Source organism: Plasmodium fragile (genome assembly GCF_000956335.1).
Source record: "Plasmodium fragile strain nilgiri unplaced genomic scaffold supercont1.59, whole genome shotgun sequence".
NCBI lineage: Eukaryota > Apicomplexa > Aconoidasida > Haemosporida > Plasmodiidae > Plasmodium > Plasmodium fragile.
The window spans coordinates 3948-29906 of record NW_012192639.1 but is presented as its reverse complement, the minus strand read 5'-3'; the positions used below and the strand labels follow the sequence as shown (position 1 = coordinate 29906).

The 25959-nt window shown below is 49.8% G+C and overlaps 4 protein-coding genes across 4 annotated transcripts; all 4 read left to right on the top strand.

The window, feature by feature from the left end:
• Positions 1 to 1626: 1626 nt before the first annotated feature.
• Positions 1627 to 6470, top strand: AK88_04297 (uncharacterized protein; the record flags this gene model as incomplete). Its single annotated transcript, XM_012481907.1, has 5 exons — positions 1627 to 1707; positions 1955 to 2771; positions 3190 to 3711; positions 4187 to 4707; positions 4878 to 6470. The coding sequence occupies 5 exons, from the start codon at positions 1627 to 1629 to the stop codon at positions 6468 to 6470; spliced, it is 3534 nt and encodes a 1177-aa protein (XP_012337330.1).
• A 1585-nt stretch (positions 6471 to 8055) lies between these two features.
• On the top strand, positions 8056 to 13937 carry AK88_04296 (uncharacterized protein; the record flags this gene model as incomplete). Its single annotated transcript, XM_012481906.1, has 6 exons — positions 8056 to 8154; positions 8411 to 9421; positions 9584 to 10334; positions 10924 to 11247; positions 11821 to 12479; positions 12618 to 13937. 6 exons carry the CDS (start codon positions 8056 to 8058, stop codon positions 13935 to 13937), a joined length of 4164 nt encoding a protein of 1387 aa, XP_012337329.1.
• A 1776-nt stretch (positions 13938 to 15713) lies between these two features.
• On the top strand, positions 15714 to 19859 carry AK88_04295 (uncharacterized protein; the record flags this gene model as incomplete). The annotated part of the gene is made up of 4 exons (XM_012481905.1): positions 15714 to 16581; positions 16966 to 17433; positions 17884 to 18530; positions 18675 to 19859. The coding sequence occupies 4 exons, from the start codon at positions 15714 to 15716 to the stop codon at positions 19857 to 19859; spliced, it is 3168 nt and encodes a 1055-aa protein (XP_012337328.1).
• A 1508-nt stretch (positions 19860 to 21367) lies between these two features.
• AK88_04294 (uncharacterized protein) lies at positions 21368 to 25959 on the top strand (the record flags this gene model as incomplete). The annotated part of the gene is made up of 4 exons (XM_012481904.1): positions 21368 to 22573; positions 22725 to 23454; positions 23966 to 24475; positions 24914 to 25959. The coding sequence occupies 4 exons, from the start codon at positions 21368 to 21370 to the stop codon at positions 25957 to 25959; spliced, it is 3492 nt and encodes a 1163-aa protein (XP_012337327.1).

The window sequence follows — 25959 nt, the reverse complement described above, 5'->3', positions numbered from 1 at the left end:
CATGAAGTCAGGGGTATGCAGGATACGGAGTTATATGTAGATGACCTATTGGCGCAACTGTGACATTCGCATGACGGGGCATATGCATGCGACACAACGCATGCTAATCGTACACCACTTTTACTGCATTATGTGATATACATAATATATTTCTGGTTTACATTATTCCATGCCTACCATTTTTTACTTCTCTGTTCTGCTTACTTGTGCTTTTGCCTTGTTTTGTTCTTTTTCTGTGTAGTCAACTTCTTTTAACATGACCATAGGAACAGGTGGGCACCGGTTACATGCATATATAATGTAGCTTTACATGAATAATATGAACGGGTAATATTCTCCTTTATGTGAAGTTAATTATTAACAGATGCGCACGTGCATTCTACGCGCATAGTGCAGAACAAATATAGAACGCGCATGCGCATTCGAGTATAAGGCGAGATTGTCTCTGCGCGCGCCTGCGGTCGCGTAAACGCGATTGTCCGCGCACGTAGCCCAGTGTAAGCAGGAGGCGCGATTGTCTCTCCGAGCACAACGCGTCGACCAAAGCGGCCCGGTAAACACGATTCGACGACGCACCCGAGTGTAACCACGATTCGACGCAGTAGCTGAGTGTAAGAAAGGAGGGAGAGATTGTCTCTCCGAGCGACGTGGCTTGGTAAGCAGCATTCGCCGCAGTAGCCGAGTGTAAGAACGGAGGGCGACATTGTCTCGCCGAGCAAACGCGGTTCGACCAACGCGGCCGGGTAAACGGGATTGGCCGAGTGTAAGAAGGAGGAGGATTGTCTCTCCGAGCAAACGCGTCGACCAAAGCGGCCGCGTAAAGGCCATTGTGCGCGTAATGCGACCGACTGTACGACGGATTCGACGACGGCTTGTCCGAATGTAAGAAGGAGGAGAGGTTGTCTCTCCGAGCAAACGCGGCCGGGAACAGCAGATTGCCTCCGAGTACACGCATTGGACGAAGTAGCCGAGTGTAACAACGATTCGACGAAGTACCCGAGTAAGCATTGTGCCCACGGTAAGAACGGAGGGAGAGATTGTCTCTCCGAGCAAACGTGGCCGCGTAAAGACGATTGTCGCCGAGTGAAAGTATCCAGAGAGGGAGCAGAGAGCGGGAAGAGCGCGGGAAGAGAGCGGAAGGCGCAGGAAGGAACACACATATTGTGTGGGCACGCGACCAACGAGGCAAGGAGGGCGGCAACGACGGAAGAAGAAATTGATGTTGTTACTGCGGTTTGTAGTGTACAAGGGGTTTAAGTGTACGCACACAGAGACAACGTGTGCGACGGCGTTTAGTGGAGACCGCTATAGAAAGGGGGCAGGCGGGCTATTCATGACGGTGTACTGTTGTCCTATTTTTTTCTTTTTTTCTTTTTTGTTTTTTGTTGTTTTCTTTTTTTCCTTCCTTTCATCCCACGATTTATGGCATGTGTCATTAAATTCAGATAGGGCATAGTTTGTTCATGGGACATGTTTCCGCAGGCACCCTATACTGCAAGACATATTCCATGCGCTAAAAATCTGCATACTAAGTAAGAGAACATTGTGCCCATATTATACTCAAGGCGTTATCTGAGAGATAATGATATCATTCGTTTCATTATATTGGTTTATGGTTGTGACAAGATGTCGTATGCGGCGTTGGGAGTTTTATTAGCACATTATGTGCTGACACGGGGTCTAGTGGATAGACCGGAGCAGTATAAGGTAATTTATTAAGTATAACATCGGGGGGCGTTGTGTAATTATAACCGCCTCTATATATGATAGTATGTATACATGCCTGTATATATAATTGTACGCATGCGGCGCTGCACTCATTACGTATTAATACCACAATGCGCACATACCGCACGCGCAGTACGCACCAAGCCATGGGCACATATGAATATGGACGAGAGAGGTGCAGTGGCCAATTCTGCACACACATATATGTTCCTTATGCATAATACAGGAATTCCTACGGACAGATGTAACAGAGCTACTCGAAGAATTTGTGGAATATATGGAAAATGAGGACCTAGACGACCTTGCAGCTAATTGTTTGAACGTGGGTTACAGGAGTCTGAGCAGAAATGACATACTTGTGGCACAGAAAGTCGCGGATAGACTAATGTGCACACTCATGTCACGAGCCTTATTTTTCATGAACAGGTGGAGCCCCGGGTCCGCTAGCGCGGACGATACAGACCCTAAGAATGAACCGTTGAAGGAACATATAAGGTGCGCCATAGTAAATGTATTTATGTACATATTGCTGGAATCTCCATGCAAAAGTCAAATGGGAATAGATAATGCATGGTACACCATGGATCAGCTGGAGACAGGTTCGCCTGGATTACTTACACAGGGCAAGTGCCACCAGGGCGTGTTTGCAAATATACAAATCCAGGACTTCAACATGCAGCAAATGATTAAGAACTGGTTAAAGAGCAACGGAAGAGTAAAAGGCAAAATTGAAGGGCCACGCATACAAAGAATATGTACGAAAAGCTTAGCAGAACTTGGTGTGGCCAGGAAGGACGCAAATGACATGGATGACAAAATAGAACTGCAGGAAGAGGAGAAAGATGCTATACGTGAGTTAGGCCAACAACTGAAGGCCATAGTTCACGAGGTAAAGAAAGAGGTACAGCAATGCGAGCAGGCAAATGGCGCATGCATGAAGTCTATCCACAACGTCTCCAGAAGCAATCCTGATGATGACGTAAATGAGGACCAAGAACGGAACCCGGACGCAGGTGGTACACCAGCACCAAACGGAGCGGAAGGTAAGGACCGATGGGGACAAAGCACCAACACGGCCCACTACGGCCCAATACGGCCAAATACGGATCATGCGACCCGTGTCGATACGCATATGGATGCCGCCACCACAACAACAACGCACACGCGGCGTGCAACAGCACAGCCGCCATGAGGCAGCCGCCCCACTTTGGTTGAGCGATGAGCGGCCACGACGGCAACTGTAGCGGTGACGAGGACAGGACGAGGGATGGAGCGGGGGTGAGAGAGAGTGCATGTTAACATTAAGCAAGCAGGAAACGAGGAAGGATGAGAACGAAGTGTGCGCACATGGGAAGTCTGTGTGGGTTGCATGCACGTATACCTGACCTCTGCTGTCTTCCTATTCTTATCTTACGTTAGTGGGCAACACATGTAATCCTAATCATTATTATCCTTTTATAGAGAAAACCGTTCCTGTGGCCCCACCCACGAAACCAGAGGCTCCACGAGCTAAAGTACCAGAAGTAACAAAGGACGTTATTCCGGAGAAGCACGGACCGACAAAAGGGACAGGGGAAGAGGGAGTGGCCAGGTCCGATGAGTCCGCACCGGCACCCGTACCACCACCTCCACCTGAGGCACCACCCCCTGTATCACCACCGGACTCATCAGCGGCCGCAGGAGGAGGCACATCCGTAGTAGGCCAAGGCCCGGATCAAGGCCCAGGACTTGGACAACAACCCCCACCTCCATCACCAGACAACGACGCTACCGAAGCTGGAGCCGGAGCAGTAACGCCAGCATCGAAGGATACGCAAGAAACAGGTAAGGAATATGTACCTGAGGATGATGACCTAGTTAATGTTAAACTTAGAGGCAGTTCTGGTTCTATAAGTGTAGTTACCTCAACTACTTATAACAGTGGAGCACCCTCGCAGGAGGACATAGAGCGATACGGAGAAACCGCAGATACAAAATCGCCAGGTTGGGACCACACAATCTACACTCGGTAGTATTCACCCAGGTGCAGGAACATGCTCACACGGGACAGTGTTTTTTTGTTAAAAACAAAAAAAACGCACAACAATTTCCGGCGAGACAGGGAGCGACAACACGGAGAGAGAAACCACGGCGAGCGGCAGAGAGAAACCAAACGTCGAATGAGACTGACCGGCACAGCGTGCCGGGGCAAGCCACGCGAGCGAACGGTAGGCCGCTGGATGTACACGTCGACAGACGTCGACAGACACAGACACACACACAGTGTGTGTTGTGTGTTGTGGGCCACAGAGAGAGTCTTTTCCCGGGGTGGCACCCTACCCCCGCGTCACCAATGGTGCCGACCGCGTAGTCAACCATCCACCGACGGAGCGCAACACCCGTGTTGGCGAGCAACCAGCGCACAAACCCTTGCATTTCATCATTGTCCTTTTCCCAAACCTTCTTTCCGGACCTGCAGTAACAGTCCCTGAACCACCACCAGAACCAGAACCAGAACCGCCGGCACCGTCCAGTGCCGGTTCTACAGCAACATCATCAGACACAACAACACCATCACCTGCAGCAGCGACACCATCCACAGGACCAGCAGGGGCCGGTACCACGAGTGCCAAGAAGGATGACGACGCCGGCGACAGTAACCCTGTCGTCGATGGAGGAAACGATGACCCCCCTCCTCTCAATCCACCCAAACCAAAACCCAACCCGAACCCCGATCAAGCGGGGTCCAGCGGCAACAATAGTAACGGTGGAGTGCCCTCTTTCGATTTGGACAAAATATTTCCAAAGAACATAAGAATTGCCGCAGGCGGTGGATTTACACCACCTATCACAACACCCGGATCATCCACTACATCGGGTGCAACTCAAGGTGACTACGCTGTCCCCGACCTAACCGCCGACGTCATCACCGCCACTACTCCCGTACTCTTCTTCCTGTCCGCCGTCATCGTCGCCCTTCTTGGTTATTCCCTTTGGAAAGTAAGTACACACGACAATGAGGGCATGCCGCATGTGCAGCATTTTTATACCTCAGAACATCCCGCCCGGCTGCACTATATGATCGTTCTAACCAATATGCCCCTACATCCACGTTCATTCCTTTTATCCTACCGTCCTCACCCTCCTCTTTACCCCCTTTTTCTGCTTAGTATTTTGCGTACCTCGGAAAAACACCACGACGAACGTATCGAACCGTGCGTGACGTGCCGTCACCGCCACTCGACGAAGAAATACTAGACCATCTACAACGCGGCGAACTGACACCACCCGATTACGGGTACACAATGGTTCGGCATACGCGGCCAGGCACATTGCCCGACCGACGACCACGCCCACCGTGCGTGCATAAGCGCACCATCATCGAACTACACTTGGAAGTGCTCAACGAATGTGAAGCGGCAGATTGGGAACACGGCAAACACGATTTTTACGGGATTCTTGTGCAGGCGTTTGCGCGTGACTTGGAGCAGGACGAGGAAACGAATAACAACATCTTGGGTGTTTCTACCTCAGACCATGGTTCTGCAGGGACCAATGTTTCAGCCACCGTGCATCCATCCACTGACTCGGACGCAACAGATTCATGTCCACCTAACGAAGATGATCCATGGAGTTGTATGGAAACCATACAGTTCGCCACGGACCCTTGCCCGCCACATGACCCCGATCCATGGAGTTGTATGCACACTATACCGTTAGCAACGGACCGTGCTGCGCCTAACGACGCAGACCCCGATCCATGGAGTTGTATGGAACACATACAGTTAGAAACTGACACTTGTGCAACGCATGCCTGCGATCCATGGAGTTGTATGGAAAAAATACAGTTAGCAACGGACCCTTGTGCACCGAATGAACACGACCCCGATCCATGGAGTTGTATGGAAACTATACAATTACAAACGGACCCTTGCCCACCTAATGACCCCGATCCATGGAATTGTATGGAACCCATACCGTTAGAATCGGACCCTTGTGCACCGAATGAACACGATCCATGGAGTTGTATGGAAACGATAGAGTTCGCAACGGACCCGTGTCCACCGAATGCAGCCGACCCCGCTCCATGGCGTTGTATGGAACGCATACAGTTAGAACGCGACCCTTGTGCACCGCATGACCCCGATCCATGGAGTTGTATGGAAAATATCGACTTAGATGCAGAACAGAATGCTCATTCCCACCCCGACCACGTGACGTCGTACTGCACCCATTGGATCCCTTGGATTGACCGGCACAAGCACCTATTGCAGCAGTGCACGACGCAGCCATGGTTTTCGCAATTGACATCGGAATGGAAACAATACCTGCGTGAGCACATGGCGGCAGACGAAGTATCTGGCAACAGTGAACTCGGTGAAGCAGCCACCATGCAGATGCAGAAACTGCGGTTGTGGAAACAATGGGTTGCCCAACAACATGCGCTTATGCATATATATGGTGAGGACGAGTGGTTTCAACATTTGTTGAATAATGTACAGGAGGAGACAGTGTCGGAAAAAGGCGAAGTATCAGTAGTCGACCAAGACTTCGACGTGGAAAAAGTAATGGGAACAGCAGATATGCTACGAGTGCAACATATACCACGCATGCAACCGCTGAATAAGCAACCTTACATGAAAAAACGGTTAACTGCCAAATTGTGGATTCTCCTGCTCGCGTCCGTAATCGAAAAATGTGAAATCGAGAGTAGTATGCACGATAGGGAGCTATATGTGGATGCTCTATTGGAACAGCTCTGACATTCGGATGACGGGCCACATGAATGTGACATAACGCATGCTAATCGTACACCACTTTTACTTCATTATGTGATATACATAATGCATTTCCGGTTTACTTTATTCTATATATTCTTTTTTTTTTTTTCTGCTCTTTTCTGCTTGTGCTTACTTTTGCCTTGTTTTGTTCTCTTTCTGTGTAGTCCCCTTCTTTTAACATGACCCTCGGCACAGGTGGGGACCGGTTAAATGCATATAACATGTAGATTTACAAGAATAATATGAACGGGTAGTATTCTCCTTTATGGGAAATTATTTATTAAAAGCTGCGCACGTGCATTCTGAGGGTATAGTGCAGAACACATATAGCATGCGCATACGCATTCGAGTATAAGGAGAGCTTGTCTCTCCGCGCAAACGTGGCCGCGTAAACCGCATTGTAGCCGAGTGTAACAAGGTACACATTGTCTCTCCGAGCACACGCGTCGACCAACGCGGCACAGTGTAAGAAGGATTCGACGAAGGCTTGTCCGAGTGTAAGAAAGGAGGGAGAGATTGTCTCTCCGAGCAAACGCGTCGACCAAAGCGGCCGAGTAAGCACGGCTATTGTGTGCGAGCAAACGTGGCCGAGTAAGGGGTATTCGACGAAGTAGCCGAGTGTAAGAAGGAGGACATTGTCTCTCCGAGCACACGTGGCTCACTATCAGACGGATTCGACGAAGCAACCGAGTGTAAGAACGGAGGGAGACATTGTCTCTCCGCGCACACGCGTCGACCAACGCGGCCGGATAAAGGCGATTGTCCGAGTAAGGAGTTTTCGAGGGAAGCATCCACAGCCGGAGCATAGAGCGGGGGACGGGGAGCGAAGGAACACACACATTATGTGCGGGCGTAAACAACGCGGACAGGACGGCGGCAACGACGGCAGAAGAATTTGATGTTGTTGTTATACTGCGCTTTTAGTGTACAAGGGGTTTAGCGTACGCACACAGAGACACAGTGTGTGTGACGACGTTTAGTGGAGACCGGTGTAGACAAGCGGGGAGTGTATCTTCATGGCGCATTTTGTGTGTAGGTTGTGTAGTAGTACATTTTTTTTTTTTTCCGTTTCTTCTTCTGCAGGGCAGGAAGTTGGACGGCAGACGGCGAACCGCGGAAGGCAGAAGTCGTTTGTGTAATTATCACGACTTCCAGAAGTGTGCACGCAAGCGTTGACGGAAGAGCAGTTGACGGGAGAGGCGTTGACGGAGAACGCGGTGACGGAGAATCGTACACGGAGACGGGGTGACCGGAGAGGCGTGGACGGAGCCCAGCGTTGACGGAGAAGGGGTTGACGGAGAAGGGGTTGACGGGAGCGGCGTTGACAGAGAAGCGTGACGCGAGCGGCGTTGACGGAGAACGGGGTGACGGAGAGAGGCGTTGACGGGGACGGGGTGATCCGGAGACGGGGTGTGTGTATATTTTTTTTTGTTGTTATTGAGCGGTGCAGTGGTAGCAGTAGTACAGGTAGTAGTAGTAGTAGTAGTAGTAGTAGTAGTAGTAGTAGTAGTAGTAGTAGTAGTCGCGTACTTTTTTTTTTTAAGACGGGGAATAAAACGTGTTCAATATGGTTGAAGACAAGTATGACAAACAGATAAGGGATTTTATTGCGGCATGGGACGATTATCTACACAACAGCAAGATAAAGAACGGACAGGAATATTGGGTAAGTTCCATTGTACACAAAATTCCGCACGAACGAGAGTAGTGCACTGCTGAGAGCATATATGTACATGGGACATTGGAAACTGTATGTGTGAGCATAGACTATTTATATAAGTGTCGTATAGTGAACAACGTATTGTGAGGACAGATATGGCACACGGACACTGCATGAACCTAAAAATAAGTGTGGTTAAATGTAGATGGATTTCAGAGAACAGAAAAAATGTACAAACATAAATGGATTCTTCTATCCGCAGAAACAATTAATGCGTGAGGTTAACATTATCTTCCCAGAAGTAACAAGAACGATAAGTCAAGGTAGCGGCAAGAACGCTGGCATTTGTGGAAGTATATATACGGAATCGGGGCAGTCCATGTGCAGGAGCAGGTGTATGCACATTGCGAACATTATGCTCTACATAAGAGGATATAATTACAATGCAAAAAATGGCACGTGGAACAAAAGAGAAGTACGCGAGAGAACGCGCACGATGTTCCATGAATATTTGAGGTGTACACTGGGAACTGCGGTTTTACTGCAGCTGTATGGGAATAATGCAGATCATAGGGAAGTCATAACGAAGGTTGAGGAACAAATGCGGCAAACGCATACATCAGGGAAACAGCACTATGAGCCAGGGGTTTGTGAGGGCCAGCATTATGGGGAAGTCATCTTCGGATTACGTGGTATTGGACCCAGTATAAAGACTAAGCTGCACGAATGGAACACAGGTTTGGCAGGAGGCCACGCAGGAACTACCCGTGGAACAGGGAAGCAGTGTGCTTGGGCAGAGCAAGACACAAACCAGAATAGTGAGGACGCATGTAATGCAGAGCAGGGGCACGTGCTGCAGGATCATTGGCTCATGGGGAGAATAAGGCACTGGACGGATATGATTATCTTTGCGCGAGTGAAGAAGGTGTTAGACGACATACACAATAATGGGGGATCCAAGGAGAAATGTGCAGTAGAGAAGAAGATAAAGGAGGGAGTACAGAAAGTGAAGGCCACAGTGAATCCACCACCTTCGAAACCAGGAGGACCACAACCTGCGCCAGCACCAAGACCACCGACAGGCAGCAACGGACCCGCCAAACCCGCCCCGGCCAAACCACCCGGGAAAGACGGACAACCAGTAGCGGTGACACCGGCATCACCACCGTCATCGTCGGGACCGGGGACGAAGCAGGCCACAGGAGAACAGTGTGATTGGAAGAGCGTATTACAGAACAGGCATCATGCATTGTATGTGGTGCACGGTTATGATGTAAGTTACAATAAGGGGAAGCGGAAAAGGGAGATAATGATTAGATGGTATAATTTATGATTGTGCCGTGTGTATATATAGGCATATACATGTAACAGGTACAACGCGTGCAGTTTAAATGTATGCACACAGACTTTTTTTATGTGTCTGTTTAAACTACAGAGAACGATGAAACACAAAATGGACCAAGTATTAAATAGTTTTGTAGCCCATATGCAACAGAGCCATGAAAATATAGACGAATTGGGTGTAAACTGCGAAAACAAAGGTTGGAATGATTTTGAGCAGCAAGTGTACACAATAGACCAAACGGTGGGCGACGTAATGAGATGTAGACTTATGAATACTGCATTATATTTCGCAAACGGTTGGAATGCAAATGGGACAAGTGCACAAGAGCACAGCCAGGAAGATGCAGACACAATCAATATGTTAAGATGTGAAATAGTGAATACTTTTGGACACCTATTGAGAGAAAGGTATTGTCCGAACCAGGGAACGTGGAAACGAGGTATAGAGTATGCGTGGGAAATAATGAATCACATGGTGCACGGGTCAGGGACAGAAATGTTACCCAAGGGTCCTGTTACGGAGAAGAAGTGCACACAATGTGGATATAGGGCTAAACAAACGCACAGGGCAATAATAAATGGAGACGTTGCAGAATGGTTAATCAGCGGAGGCATAATGGAGGAACTAGGACAGATACAAGGTAGAATGGGGTGTACGGACAATTGGGAGACATATATAAAGAGGCCGCGGCATCATGGTAAAATTACAGGTTTAACGGAACCGGGGATGGAAAGAATGAAGGAAGCTCAGGCAGCGATGAAGGAGGATGCCATAAAGATAGTTAAAATAGTAGGCCAAAAAATACAGGAAGAAATAAACAAGCACATAAAAGAAGACGACGGTAAGAACAGTAAGCATACGAATACACATAGTGCGAATAACAATACGAATGAATAACAACACGCCGCACACGAATACGTATACACGGCCGAATACGCATGCCACGGCCCACTACGGCCGCATACGAATACGCGGCCGTATACTGCCGCATATGGATACCGCCACAACAACAACATGCACACGCGGCACATCTACACTGCCCCACGTCGGTTGAACGATGAGCACAGCGGCGACCACCATGGTAGTGATAGCGCCGTCACCGTGGTGCGTGGGCTGCATCGGCGACGACGGATGCAGCAACGACCATGACGGGAGCCACGCTGGCGGACGCTGGACTAGAGGACGGCGACAAATAAAAGTTGTACTGCTACCATTTAGCCCAGTTCACCGCGTGCGCAGTCCACCGAGTACGCAGTCCACCGCGATCCATGCAGCCGACCCACTGCATCGATCCACTGCATCGATCCACTGCATCGAGCCGGACCCTACCGTGCCGCAACCTGATCGAACCGTCGCGCCCCCTTCTTTCTGTACCACGTGTGTCCTGTTTTGTATCATGTTGTCGTTTTTCCTCCTTGCTTTATTTGCAGCGACGAAACCAGAGGTACCACGAGCTAAGGTACCAGAGGTACGAAAGGAGGTTGTTCCTGAGGAGACAGTACCTTCAACAACGAATGGTGAAAATGGAGTCGCAAGGTCCGATAATGGGGAACAGGGGCCCGTACCACAACCCCCACCGGTGGCACCCCCATCAACACCAGGAGCCGCATCAGCCGGAGGAAAAGGAAAGAAAGGTAAGAGCACAGACACCAAGTGCAATAGTACAGTACACACGCAGGAGGATAGGGGGACCGTCGTGGGTTCATACATTAAAGTCACCGTCAGCACCCCGGATACCTCTCCAGGCTGTACAGGTAATAGTATTGTGGGCCATAAGACTTCTACTCATATGAGTGTTCACACGGGTGCCAATACCCTAAGACCAACACGGATGACAACAAGGAAGAACAGCAACAAAAAAAAAAAAAAGCACACAACAACAATTTCCGCACAGAGAGGGAGAGACCACACGGAGCGAGAGCCAGAGAGAGAAACCACACGTCGAATGAGAATGACGGGGGCAACATAGCTGCGGCAGGTAGCGGCAGGTAGCGCCCGGTAGAGATGTCGACAGACGTAGACGTCGACGTAGATGCAGACCGACAGACACACACTGTGTGTTGTGTTGTGTGTTGTGAGTGTTGTGTGGGAGACAGAGAGAGTCTTTTCCCGTGGTGGCACCCTACCCCCGTCCCTGCTTCCTGGCTGCTTCCCCGATGCCGTCCCCGTGGCACCCTACCGCCGTCTCGTCTGCTGCCCCGGCCCGTGTCTTGCCCCGTCCGTCTCCTGCTCCCCACCGTCCCCTTCGTGAACCATGGTGCCAACCACCGCACAACACTGCCGTTTCCACCCTTTCTATTTTTCTTGCTCTTCACTTGAACTTACAGGTGAAGTCGATGTCAGTGGACCCAAGAATGCGAAACAAGAGGACGCAGCAGCAGAACCAGCAACTGGAGAATCGACACCAGCAGCAACAACACAGGGACCGGCCGGGCACCCAGGTACACCCAGCGCATCGGGTCCCACCGTTGACACCAATGTGCCCGGCAGTTCCGTCCAACCTACAACTTCGAGCACGAATCCTGACCACTCGGGGAAGTCCGGGCCGCAAGAGAATCAGGGCGAGAAGGTGACAGAACCAGGGAAAGCGCAGGGGGATACTGGAAGGTCTTCCCTAGGGGGGTGGACGAATGATGACTTTGGTTTTGGAGATGTCCCTAAGCTCTTCGATGACCCCCCACCTCCCACGCCACCCAAACCGAACCCGAACCCAGCACAGGCCAGTGGCAACAACAATAGTATCGATGGCGTTCCCTCCTTCGATTTGGACAACATATATCCATCAGGCATAGATAAAGTAGGGGGAGGATTCGTCCCACCAACCTTGCCAGAAGATAATTCTCGTCCCCAGAATGACGACCCAGGAGGGGAGGCCAAGGGCCCCTTCTTTCCCGATTTAAACGCAGCCGTCCTTACCGCCACTACACCCGTCCTGTTTTTTCTCGCTTCCGTCATCGTCGCCCTCCTTGGTTATTCCCTCTGGAAGGTCAGTATATGCGGCACACCGAATATGCTTATCCGCAATATGTACCATAGACAAATGTGTTCCTAAAGGGGTGTTTTGTGTCATCATTCTAACACAAATGCACTCTTCTACATCGTCCTTGTTCTTTTTTTTTTGTAGTACTTTGCGTACCTCGCCAAACGTCGACGAACATATCGAACAGTGCGTGACGTGCCGTCACCGCCATTGGACGAAGACATATTGGACCATCTACAACGCGGCGAACTGCCGCCACCCGATTACGGGTACACGATGGTTACGCAACCTGCGTCCACATCCGGTAGAGGCCGCCCCCCACGCGTGCATAAGCGCACGATCATCGACCTACATCTAGAAGTGCTCAACGAATGTGCAGCAACCGCATGGGAAAACGTCAAAGAGCACTATTTGCAGATTGTCGTGCAGGAGTTTGCGCGCGACTTGGACCAGGACGGAACGGGCTACAGTAGTTCCTTGGATGCTCCTAGCACAAACCAGGCTTTATCAGGGACCAATGCTTCCTCCACTGACTCCGAACAAACGGACCGTTCTCCACCTAATGAAGATAACCCCGATCCATGGAGTTGTATGAAAAACATACAGTTCGCAACGGACACTTCTCCACCGACTGCAGACGACCCCGATCCATGGAGTTGTATGGAAACCATGCAGTTACAAACGCACCCTTGTCCACCTAACGAAGAGGACCCCGATCCATGGAATTGTATACAATACATACAGTTAGCAACGCACCCTTGTCCACCACATGACCCCGATCCTTGGAGTTGTATGGAAACCATACCGTTAGTAACGGGCCCTTCTGCTTCTAACGCAGAGGACCCCGATCCTTGGAGTTATATGGAAACCATAGATCCCGAAAAACACCAGCGGCATGTCTATTCCCACCCTGGGGACGCGACGTCGGACTGCATCGGTTGGATTAACTGGATTGACAGCAAACAGCACCTATTGCAGGACTGCACGACGCAGCCGTGGTTTAATGCTCTCAAATTGCAATGGCAACAATACCTGCGTGAGCACATGGTGGCAAACGACGTATCCGCGCACCGTGAGTTCGGTGAAGCGGCCACCCGGCCGATGAAGCAACTGCGATTGTGGAAAAAGTGGGTAGCGCAACAACATCGGCAAATGCGTATGTATAGTGAAGAAGAGTGGTTTACGCATTTGTTGAATAATGTAGAGGAGGACACAGAATCGCCAAAAGGCGATATACGTGGAGTGGAACAAGACTTAGCAGTGGAAAATGTAATGGCCGCACAACAGATGCTAAGAGTGCGAGATGTACCACGGTCGCAACTGCATCAACAACCTCACATGAAAAAACGGTTACGCGCTAACATATGGATACTGATCCTGGCATTAATCATTGAAGAGTGCGAATTCGAGAGAAGTGTGCAGGATAGGGAGTTATATTTGGATGACCTATTGGAGGAACTGTGACATTCGGATGACGGGGCACATGCATGCGACATAACGCATGCTCATCGTACACCACTTTTACTTCATTATGTGATATACATCATATATTTCTGGTTTACATTATACTATAACTGTTTTTTTTTTTTTCTTTTTATGCTTTTTTTTTTTGTTTCTCTTCTCTGCTCCTTACTTCTGTTTCTTTCTGTTTACTTTTGCTTTGTTTTGTTCTTTTTCTGTGTAGTCCACTTCTTTTAACATGACCATAGGAACAGGTGGGTACCGGTTAAATGCATATAAAATGTAGATTTAAATGAATAATATGACGGGGTAGTATTCTCCTTTATGTGAAGTTAATTATTAACAGATGCGCACGTGCATTCTACGAGTATAGTGCAGAACAACTATAGCATGCGAATAAGCATTCGAGTATAAGGAGAGATTGCCTCTCCGCGAACACGCGGCCGCGTAAACCGCATTGTAGCCGAGTGTCAGAAGCAGGGCATTGTCTCCGATTGAAACGGCCGAGTGTAAGACCGATTCGACCAACGCTTGTCCGATTGTAAGGCAGGGGTGATTGTCTGTCCGAGCACACGCGTCGTGCAACGCGGCCGAGTGTAAGACGGATTCGACGACGGATTGTCCGCGTGTACGAAGGAGGAGAGATTGTCTCTCCGCGCAAACGCGGCTGATTGTAACAACGATTCGACGCAGTAGCTGCGTGTAAGAAAGGAGGGAGAGATTGTCTCTCCGAGCAAACGCGTCGACCACAGCGGCCGCGTGCACGACGGAGGAGAGATTGTCTCGCCGAGCAAACGCGGTTCGACGACGTAGCCGGGTACACGGGATTGTCCGAGCAACGCGGCTCGAGTGTAACAACGATTCGACGTAGTAGCCGAGTGTAAGAACGGAGGGAGACTTTGTCTCCGAGCAAGGGGTCCCAAAAAACGGATTCGAGGGAGCAGACAGTGCGGGGGCGCAGAGCGAAGGAACACACAAATTTTATGGGATCCACACGGGCCGCAACAACGGCGACAACGACGGCAGAAGAATTTGATTTTGTTGTTATACTTCGGTTTTTAGGTGTACGCACACAGAGAGACAGTGTGTGTGACAGGCGTTTAGTGGACACCGGTGTAGAAACGGGGGCGGGGGGTGACGTATTAGTGACGTCGTGTAGCATTTTTCCTATTTTTTCCTTCCTTTTTTTTTTTTTTTCTTTTTTTTTTCTCTTTTTTTATTGGTGTTTTTAAGGATTACAAATCCCACGATGTATAGGGTGTGTGATTACATTCAGATAGGGAAATTTAGGCTATGTAACATATTTCCGCAGGGACCCTAAACTGGAAGACGTATTCCATGCGCTAAAAATCTGAATAATAACTAAGAGAATATTGTGCGCATATTATATTCAAGCCGTTACCTGAGAGATAAGGATATCATTTGTTTCATTATATTGGTTTATGGTTGTGAAAATATGACGTATGCGACGTTAGGGGCTTTATTAGCACAATATGTGCTGACACGGGGTCTAGTTGATAACACGGAGCAGTATAAGGTAATTTATTAACACCAACACCGCGGGGAGTCGTGTACTTATAACAGCCTCTATATATGATTGTATGTATACATGCCGCTCTATATCATTGTACGAATGCGACCGTGCACTAATTCCATATAAAGAATACAATGGGGAAAGTAAAGTACGTGCAGCACTCACAAAGGCATGGGTACAGATGAATATGGAACAGACAGCTACAGTGGTCCATTATGCACACACATATATGTTCCTTGTGCACCATGCAGCAAAGCTTATGGACCGATATAACAGTGCTACTCGACGAATTTGTGGAATATTTGGAAGAAGAGAAACTAGACATGTATGCAGCTAATTGTTTGAACGCGGGTTATAGGAGTCTCAGGACAACAGACATACTTGTGGCACAGAAAGTAGCGGATAGACTAATGTGCACACTTATGACAGGAGCATTATTTTTCATGAATGGATGGCACAAGCAGTCCGCCAGCAGGGACACTAGAGACAGCCATAGTGCACAGTTGAAGGCACATATAAGGTGCGCAATAGTAAATATATTTATGTCCATATTGCTGGCATCTCCATGCAGAAGTCAAATGGGGATAAATAATGCATGGTACACAATGAAACAACTGGAGTCAGGTGAAACTGGATTACTCACAAAGGGCACGTGCCGCCAGGGAGTGTTTGCAGACATAAAAATCGGGGAATTCGACATGGAGACACAGATTACGACATGGTTAAAGAGCAAGAAGAGCTTGACTGAAAAATTTGCAAGTCACGCAATACAAAGCACATGTACGAAAAGCTTAGCAGAACTTGGCGTGGCCAGGCAGGACGCAAATGACATGGATGAGAGGATAGAACTGAAGGACGAGGAGAAAGAAGCTATAAGTGCGTTAGGCCGAGAAATGAAGACTATAGTTGAGGAGGTAAAGAAAGCCGCAGTGCAATGCGCGAAGGGAACTGGCGCATGCATGAAGTCTATCGAAGCAGTCACCGGTAGAAATCCAGAGGGTGATGACAGTGAGGGAAAAGAAACAAAATCTGTAGCGAGCGATACACCAGCACCAAATGTACCGGCAGGTAAGGACCGATGGGAGAAAGAAATAATAAGACCCGATACGTATCGTATTGCTCAATATGGATGCCGCCACAACAACGCAACTGCCACAACACACGCGCACACGCGCGGGGAACAGCACCCCCTCGTTAAGCTGACGTGTGCAGCCACGACGGTAGCGCCGGCGAGGCTCCGGGGACGAGATGGCGGTTGCGGACGGCGACAACAAATAAAAGTTGTACTGCTACCATACCATGTCACCGTACGCTTGCTGCCGCCTGACCCAGTTCACCGAGTTCACCTCGATCCATGCAGCCGACCCACTGCATCGACGCATGCAGCCGGACCCCCACCCTGTCGCTACCTGACCGCACCGTCGCGGACCCTTCTTTCTGTACCACTGGTGTCCTTTTGTATCATGTTGTCGTTTTACGTCCTTGCTTTATTTGCAGGGGAGGACGCGCAAAAAACGACAGCTCCACCGAAATCCCCACCACCGGAGCAGACGGAAGAGACCCCAGCGGCACCCGCAGCATCGGCCCCAGCAGCGCCGGGAGCACCCCGCGATCGAGCAAGGTCAGAGAACCCACCGGCAGCACCTGGAGAACAACCACCATCACAATCATCGTCGGGATCGGGATCGGGATCAGGAACACCAACACCAGGTCCGCAGGGAGGAGCACAGGAAGCAGGGACACATGGGACGTCGACAGAAACGAAGGCTAAGGATTCGGATGCAACTTCCGCAGGTACGGCCACATGTCCCAGTAGCAGCGGCAAGTCTGCACGTGTCTCCATTAGTTGTGCGACTACCTCGGATGAAGAACTGGGCAAGACGCCGGAACTGACGAAACTCCTGCAACAGGAAGAGCAGGAGCGCGAAAAGGCACCCATTAGTCCTAGCCCCAATTCTGGAACAGGTGACACCAGTCGCATGATCCATGATGCATACGAACATACCACGAGAGTAGCTAACAACCACAACGAATCAACTTTTCCGGAGACAGAGGGCGAGACAGCACGGAGATAACACGGCGAGAGCGAAACCAAACGTCGAATGAGAGTGAGCGCCCGGCCGAGCGACGGGGCGGCCAGCGCGCGCAACTGGTCGGCCGCGGGATGTAGACGTCGACGTCGACAGACAGACATCGACACACACACTGTGTGTGTTGTGTGTGTTGTGTGTCGGACAGAGAGAGAGTCTTTTCCCGGGGTGGCACCAGCCAACCACCGTTCGCACCGTGGCCAACCATCCAGCGACGGTGATGTCGTGAAACGACGGACAACCGCCGTCAACCGTGTGGTCAACCATCCAACTCGCACATATTAGATTGTGTCAACATTGTTCCCGTTCTTAATTGTACCTACAGGTAGTGACACAAGGGTTGATTCCACGGCAAGTGAAACTACGGCTAAGGGGCCAGAGCCACAGCCGGAACCAGGTAAAGGCACAGTAACAGGGTCCACAATACCATCATCAGGAACCGACACAACATCAACAGGACCACACGCGACTAAGACTGATAAGAACGATGGCCAAGCAGGCAGTACCGATGCTGTTGTCGATGGCGGCAACGATGACCCCCCTCCTCTCAATCCACCCAAACCAAAACCGAACCCGAACCCAGATCAATCGGGTAGTAGTTCCACCGGCGGCGGCAGCGGCCCACCGACCGCAGCAGGTACTGAAAACGGTGCAGGAGGAGGACATGGTGTAGGAGGACCAGGTGGTGGGGCAGGTGCAAAGCCAAGTGCGGGTAGCGTAGATGCAGGACCAGGTTCTACTGGTCCCCAAAACCCTGGTTCCTCAGCACCGGGTTCCTCTGGTACTGGCTCCACTGGGGGTCCTGGCGCCGGTGCTTCCCATCCTTCCGGTGGCCAGGGCCCACGGAACAACCAAGTTCCACCCACTCTCCCTTCCCCGACACCCTTCGACCCCAAGGATCTCATCCCGTACACCCCCGCGATCATTCCCGCGGTGGTTGGTATTGGGATCATTGCGTTTTTCCTATGGAAGGTAAGTATATACGCGACGCCGTATACGCGTATCCGTAATATGTACCATTAGCAAAGTGTTCCTAACGGGGCTGTTCTATCATCATTTCAACACAAATGGACTCTTCTACATCGTCCTCGTTCTTTTTTTTTTTTTTTTGCTTAGTACTTTGCCTACCTCGGCCACAAACGACGACGAACATATCGAACCGTTCGTGACGTGCCGTCACCGCCACTCGACGACGACATATTGGCGCATCTGCAACGAGGCGAACTGCCGCAACCCGATTACGGGTACACCATGGTTACGCAACCTGCGTCCACATCCGGTAGAGGCCGCCCACCCCGCGTGCATAAACGCACGATTATCGAGCTACATCTAGATGTGCTCCACGAATGTGAAGCGACAAATTGGGAAAACGTCAAAGACGACTATTTGCAGATACTCGTTGAAGAGTTTGCAAACGACTTGGAGCCGCACGCAACGGGGTATAGTAGTTCCCCGGCTTCTTCGTCGAATCACGATTCACCAGGGACCACTGTTTCCTTCACCATGGATCCACACACTGACATCGAACGAACGCACGCATCTCCACGTAACGCAGAGCACCCCGATCCATGCAGTGGTATGGACACCATACAGTTACCAACGGATTCATGCCCATTGAATGACCCCGATCCATGGAGTTGTATGGAAACTATACAATTACAAACGGACCCTTGTGCACCGCATGACCCCGATCCATGGAGTTGTATGGAAACTATACCGTTAGCACCGCATCCTTCTGCATCCAACCACGGTGACGAGACGGCGGCGTGCACCCACTGGATTAACTGGATTGACCGCAACAAATACCTTTTGCGGGCGTGCACGGGGCAACCGTGGTTTTTGCAATTAAAAGCGGATTGGAAACAATACCTGCGCGCACACATGGTGGCAAACGGAGCATCCAGTGAGCACAGGACAGCCGCAACCCTGGAGAGGAAGAAACTGGATGCATGGAAAGAATGGGTAGCGCAACAACATCGGCAAATGTGTATGTATAACGCGCAGGAGTGGTGCCAACGTTTGTTGCATAATGTAGAGGCCGCGACAGCACCGCAAAAAGGCGCAGTACCTGGAGTGGACACAGCCTTAGCAGTGGAAACAGTAATGGGAACAGAAGATGTGCTACAAGTCAGAGATGTACCGCGGTCGCAACTGCATCCGCAACCTTACATGCAAAAAGCGTTAACCGCTAAAATATGGATACTGCTCCTGGCATTAGTCATAGAACAGTGCGAGCTCGAACGCAATTTGCAGCAGACGGAGTTATATGTGGATGAACTACTGGACAAGCTCTGCAATTAAGATGAAGTCAGGGGTATGCAGGATAAGGAGTTACATGTGGATGAACTACTGGACAAGCTCTGAAATTAGGATGACGGGGCATATGCATGCGACATAACGCATGCTAATCGTACACCACTTTTATTTCATTATGTGATATACTTAATATATTTCGCGTTTACATTATTCTATACCTTCTTTTTTGTTCTGCTCTGTTCTGCTTACTTCTGTTTACTTTTGCTTTTGTTCTTGTTCTGTGTAGTCCACTTCTTTTAACATGACCATGGGGACAGGGTGGTACAGGTCAAATGCATAAAAAACGTAGATTTAAATGAATAATATGAACGGGTACAATTCTCCTTTATGGGAAATTATTTATTAACACATGCGCAAGTGCATTCTACGAGTATAGTGCAGAACAACTATAGCATGCGAATAAGCATTCGAGTATAAGGAGAGCTTGTCTCTCCGAGCAAACGCGGTTTGACGAAGTAGCCGAGTGCAAGAAGGAGGAGGATTGTCTCTCCGAGCAAAACGGGCCGAGTAAAGTAGATTGCCCCGGAGGGTAAGACGGATACGACGACGTAGCCCAGTGTAAGAACGGAGGGAGAGATTGTCTCTCCGAGCAAACGTGGCCGGGTAAACCGCATTGTAGCCGCGTGTAAGCAGCAGGAGCTTGTCTCTCCGAGCAAACGCGATCGAGTAAAGGGGATTCTTCCCGGGTGTAAGAAAGGAGTGATTGTCTCTCCGAGCAACGCGTCGACGACGTAGCGGAGTGTAAGAAGGAGGAGCGCTTGTCTCTCCGAGCACACGCGTGGACCAAAGCGGCCGAGTAAAGGATTCAGAGAGAGGGGGGCGGAGGCCAAGGAACACACATATATTTTGTGGGACGCACAACGAGGGAAGGACGGGGACTTCAGATTCACTTGGATTAGTGTACAAGGGGATATTTGTTGCTAAGGGCGGTAGTTTTTGTTCAGTGCGGGTATTTGTTGTTAATGGGTGATGAGATTACGTGTGCTGTTCCTAAGAGTACTATTGTTGAGGGGGTAGTTTGGGTTGAGGATTTTAGTGCGGGACAACTATTTTGAGTATGCAGGAGTAGAAGTTTCTGTGGGCAGCATATTATTCCGCAGGATAATGTTCAATTAATGTGGACTTTGAATAAGTATCGAGCAGAGTGTCATCCTATATAAGAAGGACCACAAGGGAGGAAGCCATGTGGAAGTATTTAATATTACTATGGAACAATTATATTGAGCAGGGAAGAGAGAAAATAGGAGTGAACCAAGATGAGAACTTTAAAGTAAGTTGATATATGTACAAGAGTGACGAAAAGGAACTGAATTATATTGTGCAAATGTCGTGACGTTCTCTGGGAGCAATATATACGTTCATATTGTGAAGTGATATGCGTTCTCCAGAAGGGGGACATGCATATGTATAGGAGCAATATGTACTTATATCAACATTTATATAGTAAGGAAAAGTGGAACATGTAATATAGTTCATTCGGTAACATATGATGAATGTTGTACCTGCAGGAACATTTTTGGAAGAATGTGGAAACAGTATGGAAGGAATTTAGACACTTTATGGAGAGAATGCAGGACGGTGGGCTAGCGGGTACAATGTGTGAATCGGCACAGGGGGACCAGGAAGCGGACGGACACATATGGACTGGTGAGGATCTGGGTATATGCGAGTTAACAATTACAGCATTACATTTTAAACATGGAATTGAATTAGCAGGAGCCCCCCCACGGGCCGCTTACACGGACGAAGAGACCAAGCACATAGATCTCTATATGAGATGTATTTTAGTAAATATATTTATGAAGAAAATCATGGGCATGAAGTGTTTAGCACGGCCTGGTGGTCAGTTTGCATTCGGTCTTGTGCATGACGAAGTAAAGGGAGTTCTCAAACAAGAGGTAGGTAATGTGGAGTGTGAGTGGAAGGATGCAGGGATAGGTGGCGACGGAACTGGAAGAGATGCAACGGATAGAGATCTGTGGGAAGTAATGACCAGATGGAATGAAAACAATAGACAGAACACAGGGGATGGGCAATGGGGAGTATTAGGACAAGGATGTAAGGTGGAGAAGAAAGGAACAGCGAAAGTAGGGGATGGCGACACAAGGCAGGCGTTAAAGGAGAAAGTCCAGGAAGAAATAAAGAATGTGGAGGAGGATATAAAAGTGAAAGTGTCGACAATATTAACGGGAATACGAGTTTGTAGTCATGGGGATGACAATTGTGTAAAGAACTTATTACAGAAAAAGCAGCAGGAAGAAAAGAATCAGCAGGACTCCTCCTCTAAAACTGCGGAAGGAAACGGACAGTCCAGACCGTCGGGGGCACAGGCATCATCACCTTCACTTCCTGCGAGGCCACCACCTCCGCCACCAAGGAGACCATCAACACCACGGCAAATTTCTGGGGGGCCAGGAAGGGGTGGATCTGAAGGAGGAGCACGAGTTGGAGGCGGCAAGGGTCCCGTATTAGGACCACCATCAACATCATCATCACAGCCAGGCAAGTCAGACTCAGAAATACGGTCACCTGCCGCAGCCGTACCCGCCCCCGCCGACAACCACACACCAGCCAAACCAGTAGCGGCGAAACCGGCACCGGCAACGAAGACGGCACAACCAGGAGCAGGAGAGGATTGTCCATGGATGAGCATAGACCACCACAAGAGAAGGCCAGTACACGTGCTGCAGTATTATGATGTAAGTTTAGGTGCAGGAAAGAGGGAAGACGACGAACAAAAACCTATTCATACAGTTACATGTATATATCAGAGTGTCCGCGCTGCTGGTGGGTACAACATAGATGACCTGTAGTCATGCATATTCCCATATTCCCATGTACATCATACAGAGTGCAGAACTCAAGGCTTTGAAGGCCGTGTTGCAGGCCTTTATTGATTATATGCAGCAGAACACGGACAAGATGGATGCATACGGTGCCAACTGTGATAATTCTGGTTGGGATGATTTCGGCCACGGGACAGACTATCATACGGGGCAAACGGTAGCAGACGTAATACGATGCCGGCTCATGACCCTTGCTTTGTTCTTCGCGAACCAGGAGGGAAAACATGGCAATAGTGAGAAAGCACAGAAAACGGATGACGATAAATTGTACGAAAAGTTCAGGTGTGAGGTAGCGAATGTATTTGGATACATGCTGCAGAATCAGTATTGTAAAAAGGAAGGATGGAAGAGGGGTGTAGAGTACGCTTGGAAAACACTCAAGAAAATGCACAAGGACAAGCATGGTAACATACTATTTTCTGGTCCTGTTATGCATGGAACATGCAAACAATGTGGTTACGTAGGTAGTATGACGAAGCCGGGCATAATAAATGGGCACATAGCAGAATGGTTCGTAACGGAAGGAATAATGGGCGAAATAGCACACATAGAGCAACAGCTGCCATGTCATAAAGATTGGAAGAAGTATAAAACGCAGAAGGGTGGTACTGATAATACGGTTATAGAAAACGACAAAATACCGGAAGTGACGACAATGGAGAAGACAGTGCTAGAAGACACGGAGAAGGCCATTGAGAAGGCAAAGGCCCAAGTGGACGCAGCAATTGCAACGGGTACGGATACTACTCGTACGAATACGAATACGACTATACGGACCGTACCGATACGGTATAACCTTAATACACGGCACGCATGTAGACCGCACGAATACAGATGCCACCACAACAACAACGCACACGCGGGGCAACAACCAGGCACACATGGCGGAACAGTAAATCCGCACTGACGTTGCGCGGCGAACGTACAATTGCCGAGCACATCGGCCACAACGGCAGCGGACACGAGATGACAGCAACAACAAATAAAAGTGTACTGCTACCATGTATCCACCTCACCGTATGCTTGCTGCCTCCTCACCCAGTCCACCGAGTCCTACCTCGACCCACTGCATCGACCCACTGCATCGATCCATGCATCGATCCATGCATCGACACACTCTATCGAGCCGTACGCCCACCCTGCCGCTACATGACCCAACCGTCCCGGCCCCTTTCTTTCTGTACCACTGGTGTCGTTTTTTGTTTATCATCTTTTCGTCCATCTTGCTTCCATCCCTCATTGCAGACAAAAAACCGGCAGAAGGAGGAGGAGGAGACCAGAAAGGGGAGAAGCCGTCGGCACCGTCACCATTACCAGAAGGAGCATCTGGGGTAGCAACAGGAACACCTTCCGGACAACCACGATCAGATTCCTCGGCAGGGGACGCACAGCCGGCCGCAGGGGCAGCCGCCGCAGGACCAGGAGCTGGACAACCACCCCAAGCTACTCCACCAGCACCCGCCGGACCCTCGCCACCAGGACCACCAGGAGCATCTGCCGGTACAGGAAGTACAAGTACTGGAATAGGTGCAGCTACTGGCACTACCGGGAATGCAGCAACCGGGGAAAACAACACACCCACATCAAGTAACACAGGTAAGGAATCTGTGCATGAGCAGGATGAACCGACTAATGTGAAGTTGCCAGGAAGTTTTGGATCCATAAGTGTCGTTTTCTCAACTACTTATAACAGTGGAGCACCCTCCCAGGAGCACATGGAGCGATACGAAAACACCACAGATCCACAATCAACAGGTTGGGACAACACAGTATGCACGGGGTAGTATTCACCCAGGTGTAGGAACTTGCCCACTGCAGACAGTGTTTTTTTGTTAACAAAAAAACAAAAAAACAACAATTTCCGGAGATACAGCGAGAGACACCACGGAGAGAGAGAAACCAAACGTCGAATGAAAATGAGCGCATGAGGGACGAGGCGCCGACGCGGCAGTAGCGACCGGTAGACGTAGACGTCGACGGACAGACAGACACACACACACTGTGTGTTGTGCGTGTTGTGTTGTGTGTTGTGTGTGGGAGACAGAGAGAGTCTTTTCCCGGAGTGGCACCTGCCCCCGTCCTCACCCACGTCGAAGTCAACCGTGTAGCCGACCGACCGTGTGGTCCACAATCCATGTCACAAAAGTTCAGTTGTCATCGCATTCTCACTTTTTCCTGTGGACGCCTATTCAGGTAATGAAGGATCAGGAACTGCGACCACACAGGACCCAGAGGCTGCTAGTGAACCCACCGGTGTGGCGACTGTTGAAGGCACCACAGATGCCACCAAAAAGGCAAAAGTTTCAGTCCAGGACACAGCGAAAGACCCAGGTCACACAGCACCATCTACACATAAGGAGAATCAGAGCGTAAACGGAGACCCAGCAACTGTCGCTATTCCTCCAGACTCCTCTGCAACAGAAGAGACGACTCCAGCAGCTACGACTAAACTGGGCACACCCTCGTCACCCGGAGGTAATGAGGACCCGCCTCCTCTCAATCCACCCAAACCTACAGCGAACGCCGACAATACGGACCAGAAGACAGCGCAGAAACCAGATCCATCGAGCCTCCCCTGCGGTCTCCCTGACCCTGATCCTTTCAGCAGCTTCGCCGGTGGCACATCTTCCTGTGGACAAGGCAACGCTGCTGCCCGTGATCGGAGTACTACATACGCAGGTACTGATGCTAACAGTTCCAGAACCCGTGGGGGTTGCGACAGTGGACGCAGAAACTTAGCCATTACTCCTAGATCACAGAATGATCTTAAGTCGGATTCAGGGAACCCTAACGAATTCCGCTTTGACCCAACGAACATAACTCCACCAGGTATAGGGAATGTAGCAGGTGGCATAGCACCTCCAACACTGGACGAAAAAAAGTATCATTCAGTACCTGACAACCGGGGTGAGAAGCCCGGTGACTATGCTGTTCCTGACCTAACCGCCGACGTCTTTACCGCCACTACTCCCGTACTGTTCTTCCTGTCCGCCGTCACCCTCGCCCTTCTGGGTTATTCCCTTTGGAAGGTAACTGCACACAACACGCAAGGTCACACACAAACGCACGACGCACAACGCACAAGCACGCACAAATATAACCGAGTGGAAAAATGGAACAACAACCGTTGCCATTCGGCTTCCACTGTTTCGTCCCATGTTCCAAAAAGGAACTATAACCAACATTACACTATTTGGAAGTTACTCCAACAAGAAAAAACAAGCAATACTAAATTTTAG